This window comes from Pseudorca crassidens, chromosome 4 (assembly GCF_039906515.1).
Source record: "Pseudorca crassidens isolate mPseCra1 chromosome 4, mPseCra1.hap1, whole genome shotgun sequence".
NCBI classification, from domain to species: Eukaryota; Metazoa; Chordata; class Mammalia; order Artiodactyla; family Delphinidae; genus Pseudorca; species Pseudorca crassidens.
The window spans coordinates 83,248,563-83,265,002 of record NC_090299.1 but is presented as its reverse complement, the minus strand read 5'-3'; the positions used below and the strand labels follow the sequence as shown (position 1 = coordinate 83,265,002).

Here is a 16,440-nt window from a genome sequence, read left to right as displayed (position 1 = left end):
GATACAGGTAGCATTTTAAAAAATCCCCAAATATGTGTATTTTCAGGTGCTTTGGACCCCACATAGGTTTGGATGGGGGAAAATAAGATTATAAGATGATGGGTAAAAGCCAATTAAGCACTGGTATAATTTTAAACAGGAGATATATAACAACAATTACTCTTTGATTTCCTTAGAATAGATTTCACCACCTGTCATATTTTATGAATATCAACAACTCCTTTTCCAGTTGAGTACAGATATTTGGATAATCATTTACTGCGTAGTATGAACAGGACTTAAAAATAATAAATGAGTAATCTTGTGGAAAAAATTTGTGTGAACAAATGAGCATTTTTTAAACTTTTCTGAATGCATGTGAATGCATTTAAATAATGTTACATTATATAAAGCATTCTTACCTCTTTTACCTGAAAAATTACAAAATTATCCTCTCAAAAAATAAATCAGTTTGATTCTGTACTAGAAAATTTACCCAATTGTTATTTTCACTATTTATAAGACAGTTGTCTATCTCCACAAGAAAAGGTATCCTGCTGGTAACTGAATTGGTTGCCCATAGTATGAACTAAATGAGAAACAATTTGTTGATAAAGTTACATAAGTTCTATGATTCTGGTATAACATTTGTTTACTAGGCAAAAAGTCATTTTTTAATATAAATGAGGAATGAATCTTCAAACTCTGTTCAGGCATCATTAACTTTCTATGGTAGCAACTGGAGAATGCATCTTAGAGATCATTCCTTATGTTGTTCCCAAAATAAGTGCTTTAAATTGTTTATTGTCATCTAAAATATTGTGTTTCTCTCATCTACTTGTCTGAGTTATGTTAAGTTGTCACAAATAGATATAAGGAAAGGAAATCATAAAAATATATTTTTATGTTCTAAATTGTATTAATTTATATCAGCATCATCATTACAGCTTGAGAGCAGCTTTAAAATCTCCAAAGAACTTTCATACTTCCTTGTATGTATTATGTAGAATTCAGCTTGCTAGGTTTCATTTAAATAGATTTAGCTTAAGACTATACAGTTGGTCCTCTGTATGTGCAGATGTGGAGAGCCGACTGTACTACACCATTTTATATAAGGGACTTGAGCATCCATAGTTTTGGGTATCCATGGGGTGGAGGGCGGGGTCCTGGAAACAATCCCCTGCAGATACTGGGGGAGGACTGTATCTCTCACTACCCCATCTTTATTCAGTCATCTACAAATCCTGGTTCTAGAAGGTGTTAGTTCCTGATTCACTGCCTCTTTCTCTCTATCCCAACCCATGTCACAAAACTAGGTGATTTGAGTAACCATGTAGATGATATTCAAATATCTCTCAATACTTGAAATTTTCCCCTTCAATGATTTTGGTCTCTAGCCCACCTTGAACTCTTTTTCATAGTCATATTCCAGACTTTGCTATTACCAAAAATTGCAAATCTTCTATAATCTCAACTTCGAGATTCTATACTCCATTCTATCTTCAACAAATCTTTGACTGTAGTGTTTAATGCTACAAATTACTACCAAATGTCCACTTATTCATCCAATAAATATTCATGTGTCTACTCTGTGTCATGCTGTGGGCTAGGTGCTGATTATACAACATTGAGCAACACACAGTTGGGGGAGAGAGAGAAACAAAATAAAAACACTGTGAAAGTGAGAGTAGAATTTAGCAGAAAAACTATGAGCTAGAGTGCTTGTGCAGGTAAGACATGATGATGTCTTGAACTAAGGTGGTGACAAATTAAATAGAAATGGTCAGATTTGCAATATATTGGAAGTCGAATGGATAGTACACACAATTATAGATTGTGAGGGGACTGAAAACGAGGAAGGAGCAGACTATTGTATCATAGAGTATAAAGATGAGAACTTCAGGAAGAATTGGATGTGGAGAAGATGAGTAGTGTGGCTTTGGACATGTTGTGATGAGAACCCCAGGAACTAATGGAGACATGAAGTAAGCATATGAATATATGAGAGATTTAGGCAGGAGATGAAAATCGGAAAAAAATAGATGCTATGAAAGTGGGTAAAACTGCCTAAAGTAGAATAAAGTTATAGTCTGAGTAGACAAGATATAGAGCCATGTCCTGGCTACCTCCAAATTTTAAAGTCAGACAAAGAAGCAAGCAAAAGAGATTGAAGAGACACATACAGTGTTATGGTAGCCACAAAAGAAAGAACAATGATTCAAAAAAGGTTGAGGTAAGGTAATATTTCAAGAGGGAGGTGGTTGTGGTGATTGTTGAATGTTTCTGAAAGGTCAGTCATCTTACATATTGGAAAATCTTCACAGATTTTGATAAAATCGAGGTCATTGCTCACCTTAACCAGAGCAATTTTTATAGAATTGGTGTGGAAGAAACTACACTGAAGTAGGTTGAAGTGTAAATGGGATGTGAGAAAGTACAGAGAACATGAGTAGAAAGAAAGGTATTTGTCCTATATCTTATGGTTGAAATGTACTTAAGTAAACTCCCACTGATGGACATTTAAATTGCGTTTGATGTTTACTTTCATTAGCAAAAATGTGCACATGTACTTTTTGCCATTTTTCCTGATTATTTCCTTAGGATACCTTTCTAGAAATCATCATCTTCCTCATCATCATTATCATATCATATATTATTGGCCAAAGTGTATAAATTTAGTATAGTTAAGAGCATCACATGGTTTGATTAATTCTATTCAGTTTTCTTATGTATTGGGGGTTACATTTTGCTTTCCAGTTCCACTACTGGAATTAACCAGTAATTAGGTGAATTAACAAGCACCCCTGTATATGTAAGAGCATAATATAAAGGATAATTAACTTCTGGTCTCCTGGAAAGTAGCTTAAATGAGCATGAGTTTCTCTAGTGAAGTCTAGAAGCAATTGGCTTTACAAAAATTATCCTGCATATCTCTATTCGGTAGCATTTTCTATATTATTTTTACAAACAAAACAGCTTTAGGAAGTAAATACATCTAAATTACTACATGGAATTTTTAGCTAATGTACATATCAAGCCATTATAAGTCATCATTAACTATCGATAGAAAAAATCTGAGCAGATTGTTTTGTGTTCTGTATTTTGAATTACTTTCTTCCTTGTTAGCATTTGTATATTTTTCTATTATAAATATACTTATAGACTCAAAGATCCATTGATTATGAGCTAATATTACAATATAATTTGTTACAAAAGAGTTTAAATGTTACTTTTAATATTTGTGTTTTATGTGTTTTAGAGTACCTAATTTGTTAGCAGAACATGGCTCACTGGGGTCTGGGGCCTACAGATCAGTAGGTGAATGGCTAGAAGCAATCAAAATGGGCCGATATACAGAGATTTTCATGGAAAATGGATACAGTTCAATGGACGCTGTGGCTCAGGTGACCTTGGAGTGAGTAATTTTTCTGATAATTTTTACATAATTGCTGGGGCGAGAAAAATTGTTCAGAAACCAATCTGGATGAGGTCAAGGGAAATCAGTTAACCTTTGTCCATGTATGGCAGCTTTCAAAGAAGCCTCTTCATTTTTAGCCTGTATTGTTAACAACTGCATGGTTAATGCTACTTGTGGCCAGTATCTTTGCTTCTTTACTTCAAACAAATAACATTTGCATATTTGAATAATTGGAATAACATCTCCTTGGCAAAATACTGGTACTTTGTGTTGTGGAAAAGATGTTTTCTTGACAGTTTTTATACTGATACCTATGTTATATGAATGTAAATACAAAACAAAACAAACTGTAAGCACAATTGGTGTGGCTAGCCCTAAATAACAACAAAACATACTCTTAAATTTTGGCTCTGATGAATACCCAGGTAACATCACCTTAAGCAAAGCTTCCCAGGCAGGAATCTTGTTTACTCTCTAAGTGGTGCATATTATATTCTTGCAATCCAAGGATATATTAGATCCTGCCTCTGATTTGTTATTTGGTACAATCTCAGTGGAACCAATTGTGCCCTTTTCTGTTTGCACGTTTAAGATAAAGTTTATCAAATCTTATTAAATAAAAATCACTAGAGTTAAATATTGAATTCTTGTAAGTTGTTTGTATCTTATTATATACTCTGTATGTGTAATTACTTTAGCCTAATATTTGTTATTTGTGAAAATTAACTGTTGTTATGGTGGTTACATCTAGATTACATTAACACGAATGATGTTTTAACCTGTGAATAAAATGATAACTTAGTTCAAATTACCTACAAATTCAAAGGTTAAAATATTGTTGTAAGGTTTAAAACATGGTAGAACCTTCTAAAGCACTAAACCACAGAACTTCTTCCATTACTTCACATAATATGAACACTGAATGCTTGGTTCTCACCATTTCTATTCTGGCATTCTCTGGTTCATTGAATTCACTGCCCATCCACAAAAAGGTAGCAGGGTACCATCATTTATCACCAATTAATGTCATATTCTCTCAGCATTTCTCTTCTCCATAACTGTAGCTAAAAGGACCTAAAATCACCACTCAGCTGGCTATCTTAATTTATTGAATCTCATTTTCACCATCACCACTAAATCATATATATTTGATGACACATATACTTTGCCCATTATTTCTTTGGACACTCAAAAAACTCATCTGTGCTATACTTAAAATAATAAATAGAAAATTTTACTGATAATTTAAAACTATTTTTACATGATTGCTCTTTAATTTTTCTGTAAAAATGGTCATTTTAATTTATTAAAGTCATTTGTCATTTTATATTAAAATGATACTGTAGGTATTTCTTCTACCCGATGTCAGATTACTTGTAAATATATAATAAAACTATTTGCATTAAATGATGTCTCTTTTTTTATTAAAATAGCACATATACATGTATATATTTATATCCACTACTTTTTTTGTTTCTCCCTTCAGAGAATAGTTATAATCACCAGCAATGGCTTTTGCATTAACTACCTCTGTTTTACTTTCTTTGGGGCCCCCAAATACTGTAAATATGTTGAGTGTTTTAGAATTATGGTTTCACTTTTTCTTATTTCTTTTAATTCCTTTCTCTTTACTTTCCTATTTTCCCTTCTATCTCTAAACTCTCTCATTTTGTGTGTTTTCTTTCAAGCCCTAATAGCTTCTTCTATCATCTTATGATGGTCTGCAACTCATTTCTCTTTTGCAGTATTTTTGTCTGGTCAGTTCTTCTCTACTTGGTTCAATTTCTTCTCTCTTTGTTACTTTGGTAGCTTGTTGCCTCCTGTTATATTGCCTCCTGTCAGATATTTTATGTTTTAATTTATTTACTCTGACCAGAAGAGTAAGGTGAAATTAAGAGACTTACCAACATCTTCCTGTTCAGAGAATGTTGGTCACCATGTGTCAATTGCTTGGGACCATAATAACACATTCCTTACTAGGAACTGAGCCAGCCAACCTTAACCTCAGTGAAGCTGATTTATTGGAGAGTCCAACACCTTTTAAATACATGTCATCTTGTTTACTGTGGGGTTTTTTGTTTGTTTTTTTAAAATATTTGAATTGGAGGACTGATTTTTTTTTAATAAATTTATTTATTTTTTATTTAGTTATTTTTGGCCAAGTTGGGTCTTCATTGCTGCGCGTGGGCTTCCTCTAGTTGCGGCGAGCAGGGGCTACTCTTCATTGTGGTGCGCGGGCTTCTCATTGCGGTGGCTTCTCTTGTTGCGGAGCATGGGCTCTAGGCACACGGGCTTCAGTAGTTGTGGCACACGGGCTCAATAGTTGTGGCTTGAGGGCTCTAGAGTGCAGGCTTAGTAGTTGTGGCACATGGGCTTAGTTGCTCCGTGGCATGTGGGATCTTCCAAGACCAGGGATTGAACCCATGTCTCCTGCATTGGCAGGTGGATTCTTAACCACTGCACCACCAGGGAAGTCCTGTTTATTGTGTTTTTGAGCATATTTTTTTCCTATTAGTAAGAACATATTTATCAAAATATTATGTTAAATAACTCACAAAAGAGTGGGTAATCAGTTACTTGTTTGGTCAGAAATATAAGAAACAAAATTATCTATGCATTTTGCTAGCCTTTCACCAAAAAAAGTCAGTCATTATTAAAGACTATGGCAAAGGAACTGGGATATCAGTAAAGACAAACTCTTAACTACTTAATGATTTATATATACATAGTCTTTGCCTATATCTAAACAATAATTTTATGTAGCCTGTATAATACTATAATAAAATAAAATATTGGGCTTCCCTGGTGGTGCAGTGGTTGAGAGTCCTCCTGCCGATGCAGGGGACCCGGGTTTGTGCCCTGGTCCGGGAAGATCCCACATGCCGCGGAGCAGCTGGGCCTGTGAGCCATGGCCGCTGAGCCTGCGCGTCCAGAGCCTGTGCTCCGCAGCGGGAGAGGCCACAACAGTGAGAGGCCCGCGTACAGCAAAAAAAATAAAATAAAATAAAATAAAAATAAAATATTAGTGTCAGTATTATTGCCAGAGTATAATAGAAACTGAGAAATGGAAGAAATATTCATACCTGTAATAAATGCTTAGAAAAAAAATAAAATTAATTAATATAAAGCAAAAGATCAAACTGCCATATACCTACATAAGAAAAATGTGCTATAATTTGTGCCATTAAATTTGTTCTCATGGTGGGTTTAGAATAAGGAAGAGTAAACAATTACAGTTTTTCAGAACCACATACTTTGGTGAAAATTTCCTTCATAAAGGTTTAATTTTATTTATGTTTTTTGTTTTTTGTTTTTGCCAGCACATACACGTATGGCTTGATGTGGAATAGAAATGAAATATTTCAAGATCTTAGAGTTAAAATGTGTTCAATGAAAGTGGCTTTCAACCTTAGATGTTTCTGTCTGCTGATCACTGTGCCTAAACTTTGCTGTTCTGTGAACAGTACTCATATTAGAACAATTGTTGTAGCAGTAATGATGCAATCTGTACTATGGTGTTTAAGTGCAGTGAGTTATGGTCGATAGGGGGAATTGTGAGCTTGAGGTGAGTTGCAAAATGAATCCAAAGATTTGAACTAAGGACAGTATTACAGCTGTTTTTTAAACTTGTCAGACCAGTACTGTCAACTTTTGATTATTCAGAAAATGAGCAAAGTCCAATGAACTTAAATATTATATCAATTGTGTGTAAGCTGAAGAGATTCCTATTAGTATCATTTATTAAAATAAGGTCTTAAAATATTTTAAAGGAAAGTGTCACAAATCTAGAGCCAAAATTTGTGCACACTAATTCAAATAAATTTAACTTATCATTATGCATAATTTATTATATGCCTAAAATACACATAGGAGTGCTTACTATCCTCTGTGCTCTACATAAGTAAGCTAAAATGTCTAGTGTAACCCTCACAAGGTCTCAACCGTTGAAAAACATAACCAGGTCATGGTTAAGTTCTCTCTTGCCAAATATATGTATATTTATCTTGTACAGTACATATATAATGATTATCAGGATTCTTTTAAGTGAACCAAAGAAGTCCAAACATACAACTGCATAATAAAACTATGACAAAAAGAATAAGCACTGAAATTTAGTGAATATTCATTAAACTCTCTTCTCCCTTCTCCTATCCAGCCAGTGTTGGTGGGGCTAAGTACCAATGATATGGCTAAAAGGTGTGTAAAGCAGAAGGGAGAAGAATGTAAGGGAATGTTTCCTCTACAAGTGGATGAACTACATCCTGAATAATCAAGAGCTGGCTCCAATATCAACTAAACACCTCTCGTTATTCTCCATTTTTCATTCTGCCATTTTAGCACCATAATATCAGTGTTTTCCATTATTTAATATTATGGAATAACATTTGAAAAAAAGATTGGAATATCATCACAACAATGGCAATTCATTATATTTGCAGCGTTTCTAAAACTAACCATGCTTTGTTGACAAAATCCAAATCATTTTTTATGTAACAATACTATTCTCATCATGTTTAGATTCATAGGCCTATGCTGAAATATAGTTTATCATCATTAGAATTGGCTTTGGGTATTACTTAAGATTACACGTGGTCATGATAAAAATTAGTATAATATTTGTAAAGGGGACACACCTAAAACTTTGCCTTGCTACAAAAATTCCTATATAGAAAAATGAAGTAGTAAAATACATCTTATACATTTTCAAGTTAGTTTTTCAAAAATCATTGCAAATAGAGCAGCACCTTCATCATGAAATGTAAAATACTTCAGTTTTATCAAATTTCTTTCACATTATTACTGTTAAATTGACCATTTAATATGTACTTTAAGGAGTAAAATGGAAATTGTTGGAAATCACAAAAGTGTGAGACAAAATACATAAAAGAAAATACTTTAATGTACTTATCAATATTGGAATAAAGTTACTTAGCCTTTATTAGAAACGTTTTTCTAATACCTTTTTAATTCTCATTTGTAGTATTATTAGAAAAATAATAAATGGGATTTTTAAAGAAACTACTTTGCTGCTGAGAACAAGTTTAACTGCATTAATAATCTTATTTCTGCCCACTTTTTAACTGTAAATCACATTGTATAAAGGTAAATGTATATTGCATGCATTATAAATGCTACTTTCTAAATCTCTGCACATTAATTTGACAGCTTTTGAAATGACAGATCAGATTTTAAAAACAACAGCATTCCATTAAAGACATAATTTATGGCAGTATGTAAAACTCAATGCTGTGTTCTCATAATTCCGTTTATCCCATGGAAGGAGGGGTAGAGGTGGGAGGTGAGATGGAGGGAGAGAGAGGAAGAAGGAGAGAGAGAATTTCAGTGGTCTGACCTTCCGTATGAATCTTAGGGGATAATCAGATCATAAGATGATCCTAAATAAAATTTTATGCTTGGGAAAATTCAACCAAATTTAATTTAAAATCTAGATATATGAAATGTTCTGAAGAAGGACAGGTTTTATTTGCCTGTAAACACAAACTCTATAACTGTATTAATCCAATACAATTCCTTAAAACATTCATTCTTTAGCATGATATAGATGCCACAAAAAATTTAAATTCCCAAAGCACTGAACCAGAGTCTTTCTTGTGGTTATTTGCAGAGAATGAGGTTATACTTACATATAATATAATAACAGGTTAAGACAGTGGAAACAAAAATAAGTCAAACTAATGATTTCATGAGTTAGACAAAACAACCAAGAGTTGGAATATGGAATACATACACGCATACACCCATGCCCCCCGCCATAGATACACACTTCAAATTAAGGTTTTGATATTGTATATGCAAAGTCCACCCTGTTTGAGCAGGAAAACCTGTAAAATTTTTTCAGGTCTTTCAGAATAAACTGTAATAGCTATTTTCAAAGCCTCATTCCTATTAATTGGGTTGGCCATATGAATTGTGCAGTTTAAGTATGTATATATTAAATCAGTACTTTCAAATCTGAATTTGTCAGAATCACCTGTAGATTTATAAAGCATGTGATAAAACATATGTTTTAAACTTTATTTCAAGTACTAATTATTTACATTCTCTAGTAGAGGTCAATTGCTTTCAGTTTAAGAAATTTTAGACTCTTTTCTCCTGACTTAGGTCCAAAGTTTGGTAGTGAGCACCCATGAATTCTCCTGTCTTCACAATTCATGATGCATAAATTACATGTGGAAACATGAGTATTAGTTATACAGCCCATAACTGTAGTTGCCATGAAGTATACTTCTATAGATTGTGTTTCCATAGCTTCAGTCAAAGAAGTAAGTGTTTGGTTTCCTTTATTAGATATCTTCTTTCTTTTAGAATTTTGGATATTTGATGTTATATACACAGAGTTCGCATTTTACAAGTGAATAAATAATTACATGGAATTTAAAGTTCTTTGCTCAAAATTATATCTCAGAGAAATGAGAAATTAAGAGTATGGACTTTGGTGTCAGATTCCTGGTTTTAGTCCCGGTTCTGCTAAGACTGGCTGTGTTATCTAGCCAAGTGATTGCTTTTTTTTTTTTTTTTTTAGCTATTTGCCATTTGCTAAAACTCTCATAAGAAATCAAGAAAACATAAATAGAAAAAGACACCTAAGATATTATTTAGATAAATAATTATTTCCAATAATAATACACATGGAGGTTAAGTACCCTTTTATTCAATTTGTATCCTCTGATAAGAGATTTCTTTGATCTTCCAAAACTATTCAATTTTACATATAATAATTCTAGTGTCATTGTGTGCAATTCTAAAGAATTCTAAGACAATCTGAAATTGATGCACTTACTGAATGCAAAAATATTCTACTTTTAGCATAATGTGTTAAATAGAGTAATTATCTAAAAAATCTAACATACCAAACATCCCTTGTCATTTAAAAATCTTGAATTGTTAATGCTCATTTTTTATAATTAATGTTATTATTTGCCAAATGTACCTGAATTATTATATTTGCCAAATGCATATTTTGGGAAAATAGAATTCCTGAATATCCTATGAAATAACATTTAAAAACCATGAGCACTGGCCTTGAGCTCCATAATATGCTAGTAGTTTAGGAATCTAAACATTTGTAGTTTTCTTTTGAATAATAAGCTTGTTTAAAAGAAACAGTATGAGAGCATCTTGGCTAAAAAGACTGCTTGATAGCGTGTAATCTTCAGAATGCTCTAAATGCCAATAGAGCCTAGATGTATTTGATAAAGGAAGAAAGCTCCTCTACTTTGGGTTCCAAGTAAAAAATAAAATATTTGTAAGTGTTATAAGAGCAATGTAGTGCTGATTATCCCCTAAAGATATCTGTTATAGAAGATGATTGTGCTGACTGAGTCATTTGAAAAGTTTGGTCTTCAACTGCTTAGCTATGAAATTTTTTAAAGTATATTTTATGCTCCCTTCTTTTAGCAAAAAAAAAAAGTGCTTGTTCATATTATAGGTCCATATTTTCAAAACCGTTCAATGAAATTGTACCCTTTAATTTAAATATTTATTGGTAAGCATGTGCAAATTTGTTTTTTCATTGCTCTGTGCCACCAAAATAATCATGTCCAAAAAGGGTGGCAAATGTATAATATATCACTCCTTGTTGTAAATATATCTTTGACTGCAAACAGATTTTCAGGTACAATTTTAGAGCCTGCTTTTGAAAACTGGACCCTGTATGTCTAAATTGGGACTGTAATCTAATTAGTTTCTGCAAAATGTTTGCCTCTTTGCCAGCGTGAAATATTGAGGTGTGCTACAAATTGAATCAATACATACATCCAATGTGTGCTTTCTTCATGCAGGGATTTGAGACGGCTTGGAGTGACTCTTGTTGGTCACCAGAAGAAGATTATGAACAGCCTTCAAGAAATGAAGGTGCAGCTGGTCAACAGGATGGTGCCATTGTAACTTCAGTTAATTGTCACTTCGTCAAGTGAATGATTCTGCACTTTGTAAACAAGCCCTGAGATTTATTTTAACAAAAAAGGGGGTAAAAGGGAAAACTCAGTGATTTCTAAACCTTAAGAAAGCGTTTGTTTCAGCCACAGAATTTGTGATCAGTGTTTTACTAAAATCTCTTTATCTTCCTCTCAATATCTTCATTTTTCATGAAGCAAATATAACCTGCATGGAATAAGAACATGAGGTTAAACATCTTATATTACAACAAAATCCTTCTCACTACTTCTACAAAATTTTATACATGAAATATATAACTATATATAGCACCTTTTTTTTTTTTTTTTTTTTTTTTTTTTTGCGGTATGCGGGCCCCTCTCACAAAGGCTCCGGACGCGCAGGCTCAGCGGCCATGGCTCAGGGGCCCAGCCGCTCCGCGGCATGTGGGATCTTCCCAGACCGGGGCACGAACCCGTGTCCCCCACATCGGCAGGCGGACTCTCAACCACTGTGCCACCAGGGAAGCCCCTATAGCACCTTTATAGAAAGAAGGCAGCCCTTTTCAAAATTTCCAAGAATCTGTTTGAAAGGAAAAGTTTTATAGCCATTTGTGGGCTAACAAAAGCTGCAGTTTACTGAAGTTTACTTCAAACTTCAAGTCTTAATTGTCTACATAAGTGTATTGAAGAGCAATATGGTTAGATAATTTCTAAATAGATATCTTCTTTTGTAATTTTAAATGCTGTTACACAGCGTTAAGTTATAGAAACTAGTGTATAAACATGTTGCTTGATCAAGGACAAGTACAATACAGGGTGTATATTTATTTTTCTGTGTTATAAAATTTACTTATAGTTGTTCTTCTAGAAACTACTAGGTAATAAATGTGAATATACTGTATAATTTGCTATATACCCAGGAATCAATTTAAGTTGGAGCTCTGTGTGTGTGTGGCTTGCACATGTGTGTATTACCATTCTGCTTGCATTGTTAATAGTGTTTTAATTTTAGCAACATTCAGGAACAAGTGTTCCAGAGTGTATTAGGAATCGGAGAAATAGGGAAGCTTAAAACAAAATTTAACCCAAGCTTGTGTCTTTTTTCCTCTCATGTGTCTAAAAGCTACTAAATCTCTTTATTCACCAACAGGAAATGTCTAAAAGACTAAATCCCCTTTGGCGTTTTAAAAATACTTTGTGATATCTGTGATAATGCAGTTCTTCTAGCCATTAATCTTGCACCCCTGTAAGAAATTTCACCTTTCTGAGTCCCAGAAAATATCTTGTCAAGCAAAGTTGACACCGAAGGGCACGTTTTCAGCAGGATGTAGAAGGATTTAACTGTGCAGACTTCTGTTAATGTTGTTAAATCCAGCACATAGCACCAAGCATTACCCCTAAGTGTTAATCCTTGGTAACCATTTCCCTTGTGGCTCAGCTCTAAGAAATTTTGATACTAAAGCAGCAATGGAATGATGACAAATACATATGTATATATTTTTCCCTTTAGAATTTTCTCTATGGCAAGACTTGACAGTTTTATTTGTTGATGGCAGTTTATTCATTTGGTAATTTCATCTTGTATTCAGTTACACTGAACTGAATTTATTTTGATGAGCCAATCTAAAGTGTTATTTAACTGGCCTTATTAAGAAATATATGTCCTATGTACATTCTATATACCACACTTGGTGAAGACTGATATTTGAACCGTCATTAGAACTTGAACAAAACTGAGCTCCTTGGTGAAATAACCAAGTTTTTTTGTATGATTACACTTTATAAATCATGAATGACATGTGATTATTCAAAGAGCACAGCATTTAAGCAAAATACAGCCTACTTCTGGTTATCAGTGGCAATAGTTATACTGGAGTAGCTTGGATTAGTGACATCCATAGAGAATATACCAGCATTATATTGTTGGTACTCCCTCTCTCTTTCCCAAGTGCCTGTTTCAGTCAAATGTTAGCATATACAAGAATAAACTTTGGGGACGTACCTTCTTTCTACCCTGCCCACCTTTTACTTAAGTATCTCTTTGCTAAAGAATATAGGGAAAAAGGGAAGTTTTAAGCAATTTCAAATGATATATTGAGTCCCGTCCAATTAGGGCTATAATTCTTTACTGAGTCTGTACTGTACCATGGGTCCACACAAACTATGCTTAAGTATACTCTATAGTAGTGAAATTTCCAGAGAAAATAGAGAGAGATGGATTTAACTTTGTCTTGATAAAATCACCATTATGAAAGATGCATTTGTTTGTTTCAGAAAACAAAAAAGTAACTAAACTAATTCCTTTTGTACAAAATAATTGGAGATTGTGTTGCATTTATTGAATTTAGTAAAACCAACCAAATATAAGTGATAAAGTAACAACTGAGAAACTTCAAAGTAAGAATAAATTTATTGATTTAAAAGAGAAATGACCATAAATTTTAGAGTTGATGGACTCATAATTACTTATACATAACAAATATACTTAAATTGTTTTCCAGCTTTATGTGTTCAAAGATGATTCGGAGGTCAGGACGGAATATATCTAAGTGATTGGAATTTGAAGTTACAATGCAGATTTTCTCTTTTTCACAAAAGAACATTATAAATTAATTTCGATCAAATTTATTTCCTTCCTTTGCAACCTTAATGTATATTTTGTAAAGTAAATTGAGATGAAAGTTAAATAAACACATAGCTTTCATCCATATCTCACTTTCGTTGAGACTTTCTAAGGAATGTCAATATGATTTTAGAAGATGCACTCCCGCCTCCCCCCCCCAAAAAAAAGAAGAAAGAATTTCTTTCAAAAATATTTGTTCACTACTCGATATATCACCAATTGGGAAGTGCCAATCTCATCTATAAATGTGAGAAGTGGAACAAGGAGAGAGGCAGCTTTTGTGAAATGCAACAAGGCAGTAACCCAGGGTAAGGTTTGACAAATCTTGATTGTGTGATTTATCCTTTTGGTTCATATCGTCACCTACCAGACAACAAAAATAAAATATAGATTCAATAATTTTAGTACATAAGATAGATTTGTCAAATTAAACAATGTTATTTTAACTATCAGTAACAATACCTTTAAAGCATAAGTCTTTCTCAGTGTTTAACTTTGAAAAAGAGGTAAAAGCAGGGAGTAATTCTCAACTTACTGATATCTGTCGAAGTCACTCAATTCTACTTTTATCAATCATAATTTGTTTTCTAATCTTGCCATTTGCTCACATGTAAAAATGACATAATCAGTTCTTCTTGGCTGTTGAAATGTATGAATTGTATGTAAAAATGTAAAAATTTTGATTTTCCCATTTAAAAAAAATGAATGTGCATGGTCTTTTATTTCTTGTATTATAATCACCAAGTCAGTGTTCTAAAATTGTAGGATTACTATAAAAATTATATTCCAATATTCTACCTAAACTTAAATGTGGTCAGCATTATTAGTTTCAGAGTTGCGAAAACAATGCAAAACATCCTTAACTGAGTTTGTAAGAGTTTTAACCAGTGTGCAATGGTGAAGAAATAGTTTCCTATCTCAAGTTTAAAATGGAAAATTAATATCAGTTGAGCACTTAATGTGTTTGCATGTCTGCTATTTAATCTCCATGTGAAAGTTAAAGATTTTTTTAACACCATTCTTTCTCCCATTTAAAGTGGGTTCTCAAAAGCACAAGCAGAGATATTTACCTGTGGAAGACATTTGTTGGCTGTAATTGTACATTAGATGGCAAATGCCATTTGAGTCAGATGTTAGAAATTTACTAGATGTATGATGTTGCATAGTAGAATAAGATCCTTTTCTCATTTTGTCCTTTCTAAAAATAAAGAAAAAAGAAAGCTAAATATGATAGTAAACTGTCTTTGCTTATGTCCTGACAGATGTTTAACCTCAAAATAAAAAGTAGGTACAATAAAATGATGATGATGATAATGAATAAACAATCAAAGTGCTAGTTTTATTTGAAATTAATAACTAGAATAAGTCAGCATTTTTTCAACTCTGTAGCACAGCTGGTTACATTGAATATTTTTCTCTATTATGCTGTTAATTATATAGTAACGTATCAAAGAAGAAATAGATAAGAACTTTCTTTTCATTTCTTGTTGATTTATGAAGAAGTCTTTTTACACATAAATGATTGAATGTTCTTATTCAGAATGACCACATAATTATTGCTTAGGAAAAGACACCAGTTCTTAAAGAGTCTATTTATAATAATCAGAATCAAATGTTATTTGTTTCTTCTAAATGTAAATGAAAAAAATTGAAGGTGGCAAAAAATGTGATACTTATTCAAGCTGGGCTATCTTAACAGTAGAAGTTTCAGTGGTCAACATGTTTGTGCATCTTTAGATGCTAATAGTTTTACAGTTTATTATTTAAAAGTGTAAAAATTTACATTTATAATAGTCTGAGAATAAAACTTAGACTCAGTCATTTGTTAATATGTTTATTAGAATGTTTTAGTTTCAGGCAAGTCAGAAGCAGCTGTATAGCATTATTCTATGTTAGGCATTGGGATATCTCAAGTCCCTGCCTCAACATTAATTCAAGGAAGAATTAGCATTTATGTATTTTTTCTCCGTTTGAAGCTCTATGTGCATTTGGTTTGTGTACATGTTTTTGTAGTGTAAGATATGAAATTTTATATTTTTTCAGAAAATAAAAAAACACTTGAATACAGTTAATTCCGATTGTCATGCTTAACCCTCCCCCAAAAGACTTTAAACTTATAGTCTTTGTATAATGATTTCAGTTCCTTCTGCTAAACATGTTGGAATTTCTTATGCTAAATATTTAAAGTGCAATCAGCATCTCTTTTCCTCAAAGACATATTCACGAATCTTTGCATTCAAATATTTTTTGCAACTAGAGTTTGACACTGAGATTGTTGGACATGAGCATAACTATGTGAAACCTAATTAGAAGTTTAATTGTGACAGTGTTATACAACATTATTTGAAAGAAAAAAAACCAAACAAACAGAAAACTGTGTGTACCGTCTGCAAAAAGAGACTTTCTGATGACGTTCTTATCAACAAGCATCTGCTTGTGGCAGAGTGTGGAGGAGTTGCATTCTTACAGGAAGGGATGTCATTAAGTACAAACACTCCCTCTTCTTCTCTGTGTATTGTATC

The 16,440-nt window shown here is 32.9% G+C and overlaps 1 protein-coding gene across 8 annotated transcripts in view; it reads left to right on the top strand.

The window, feature by feature from the left end:
* The window catches only part of EPHA5 (EPH receptor A5), a 330,826-nt gene extending 314,836 nt beyond the window's left edge, over positions 1 to 15,990 (top strand). For 6 of the 8 annotated variants that reach the window (XM_067736164.1, XM_067736162.1, XM_067736163.1 and 3 more), the window contains 2 exons: positions 3,239 to 3,394; positions 11,200 to 15,990. In XM_067736164.1, coding sequence (XP_067592265.1) covers positions 3,239 to 3,394; positions 11,200 to 11,305 — 262 coding nt within the window. In that variant the 3' untranslated portion in view covers positions 11,306 to 15,990. Of the gene's footprint in view, positions 1 to 3,238; positions 4,794 to 11,199 lie in introns of those variants that run through there. The other 2 variants (XM_067736168.1, XM_067736166.1) reach the window with 1 other exon arrangement.
* The last annotated feature ends 450 nt before the right edge of the window (positions 15,991 to 16,440 follow it).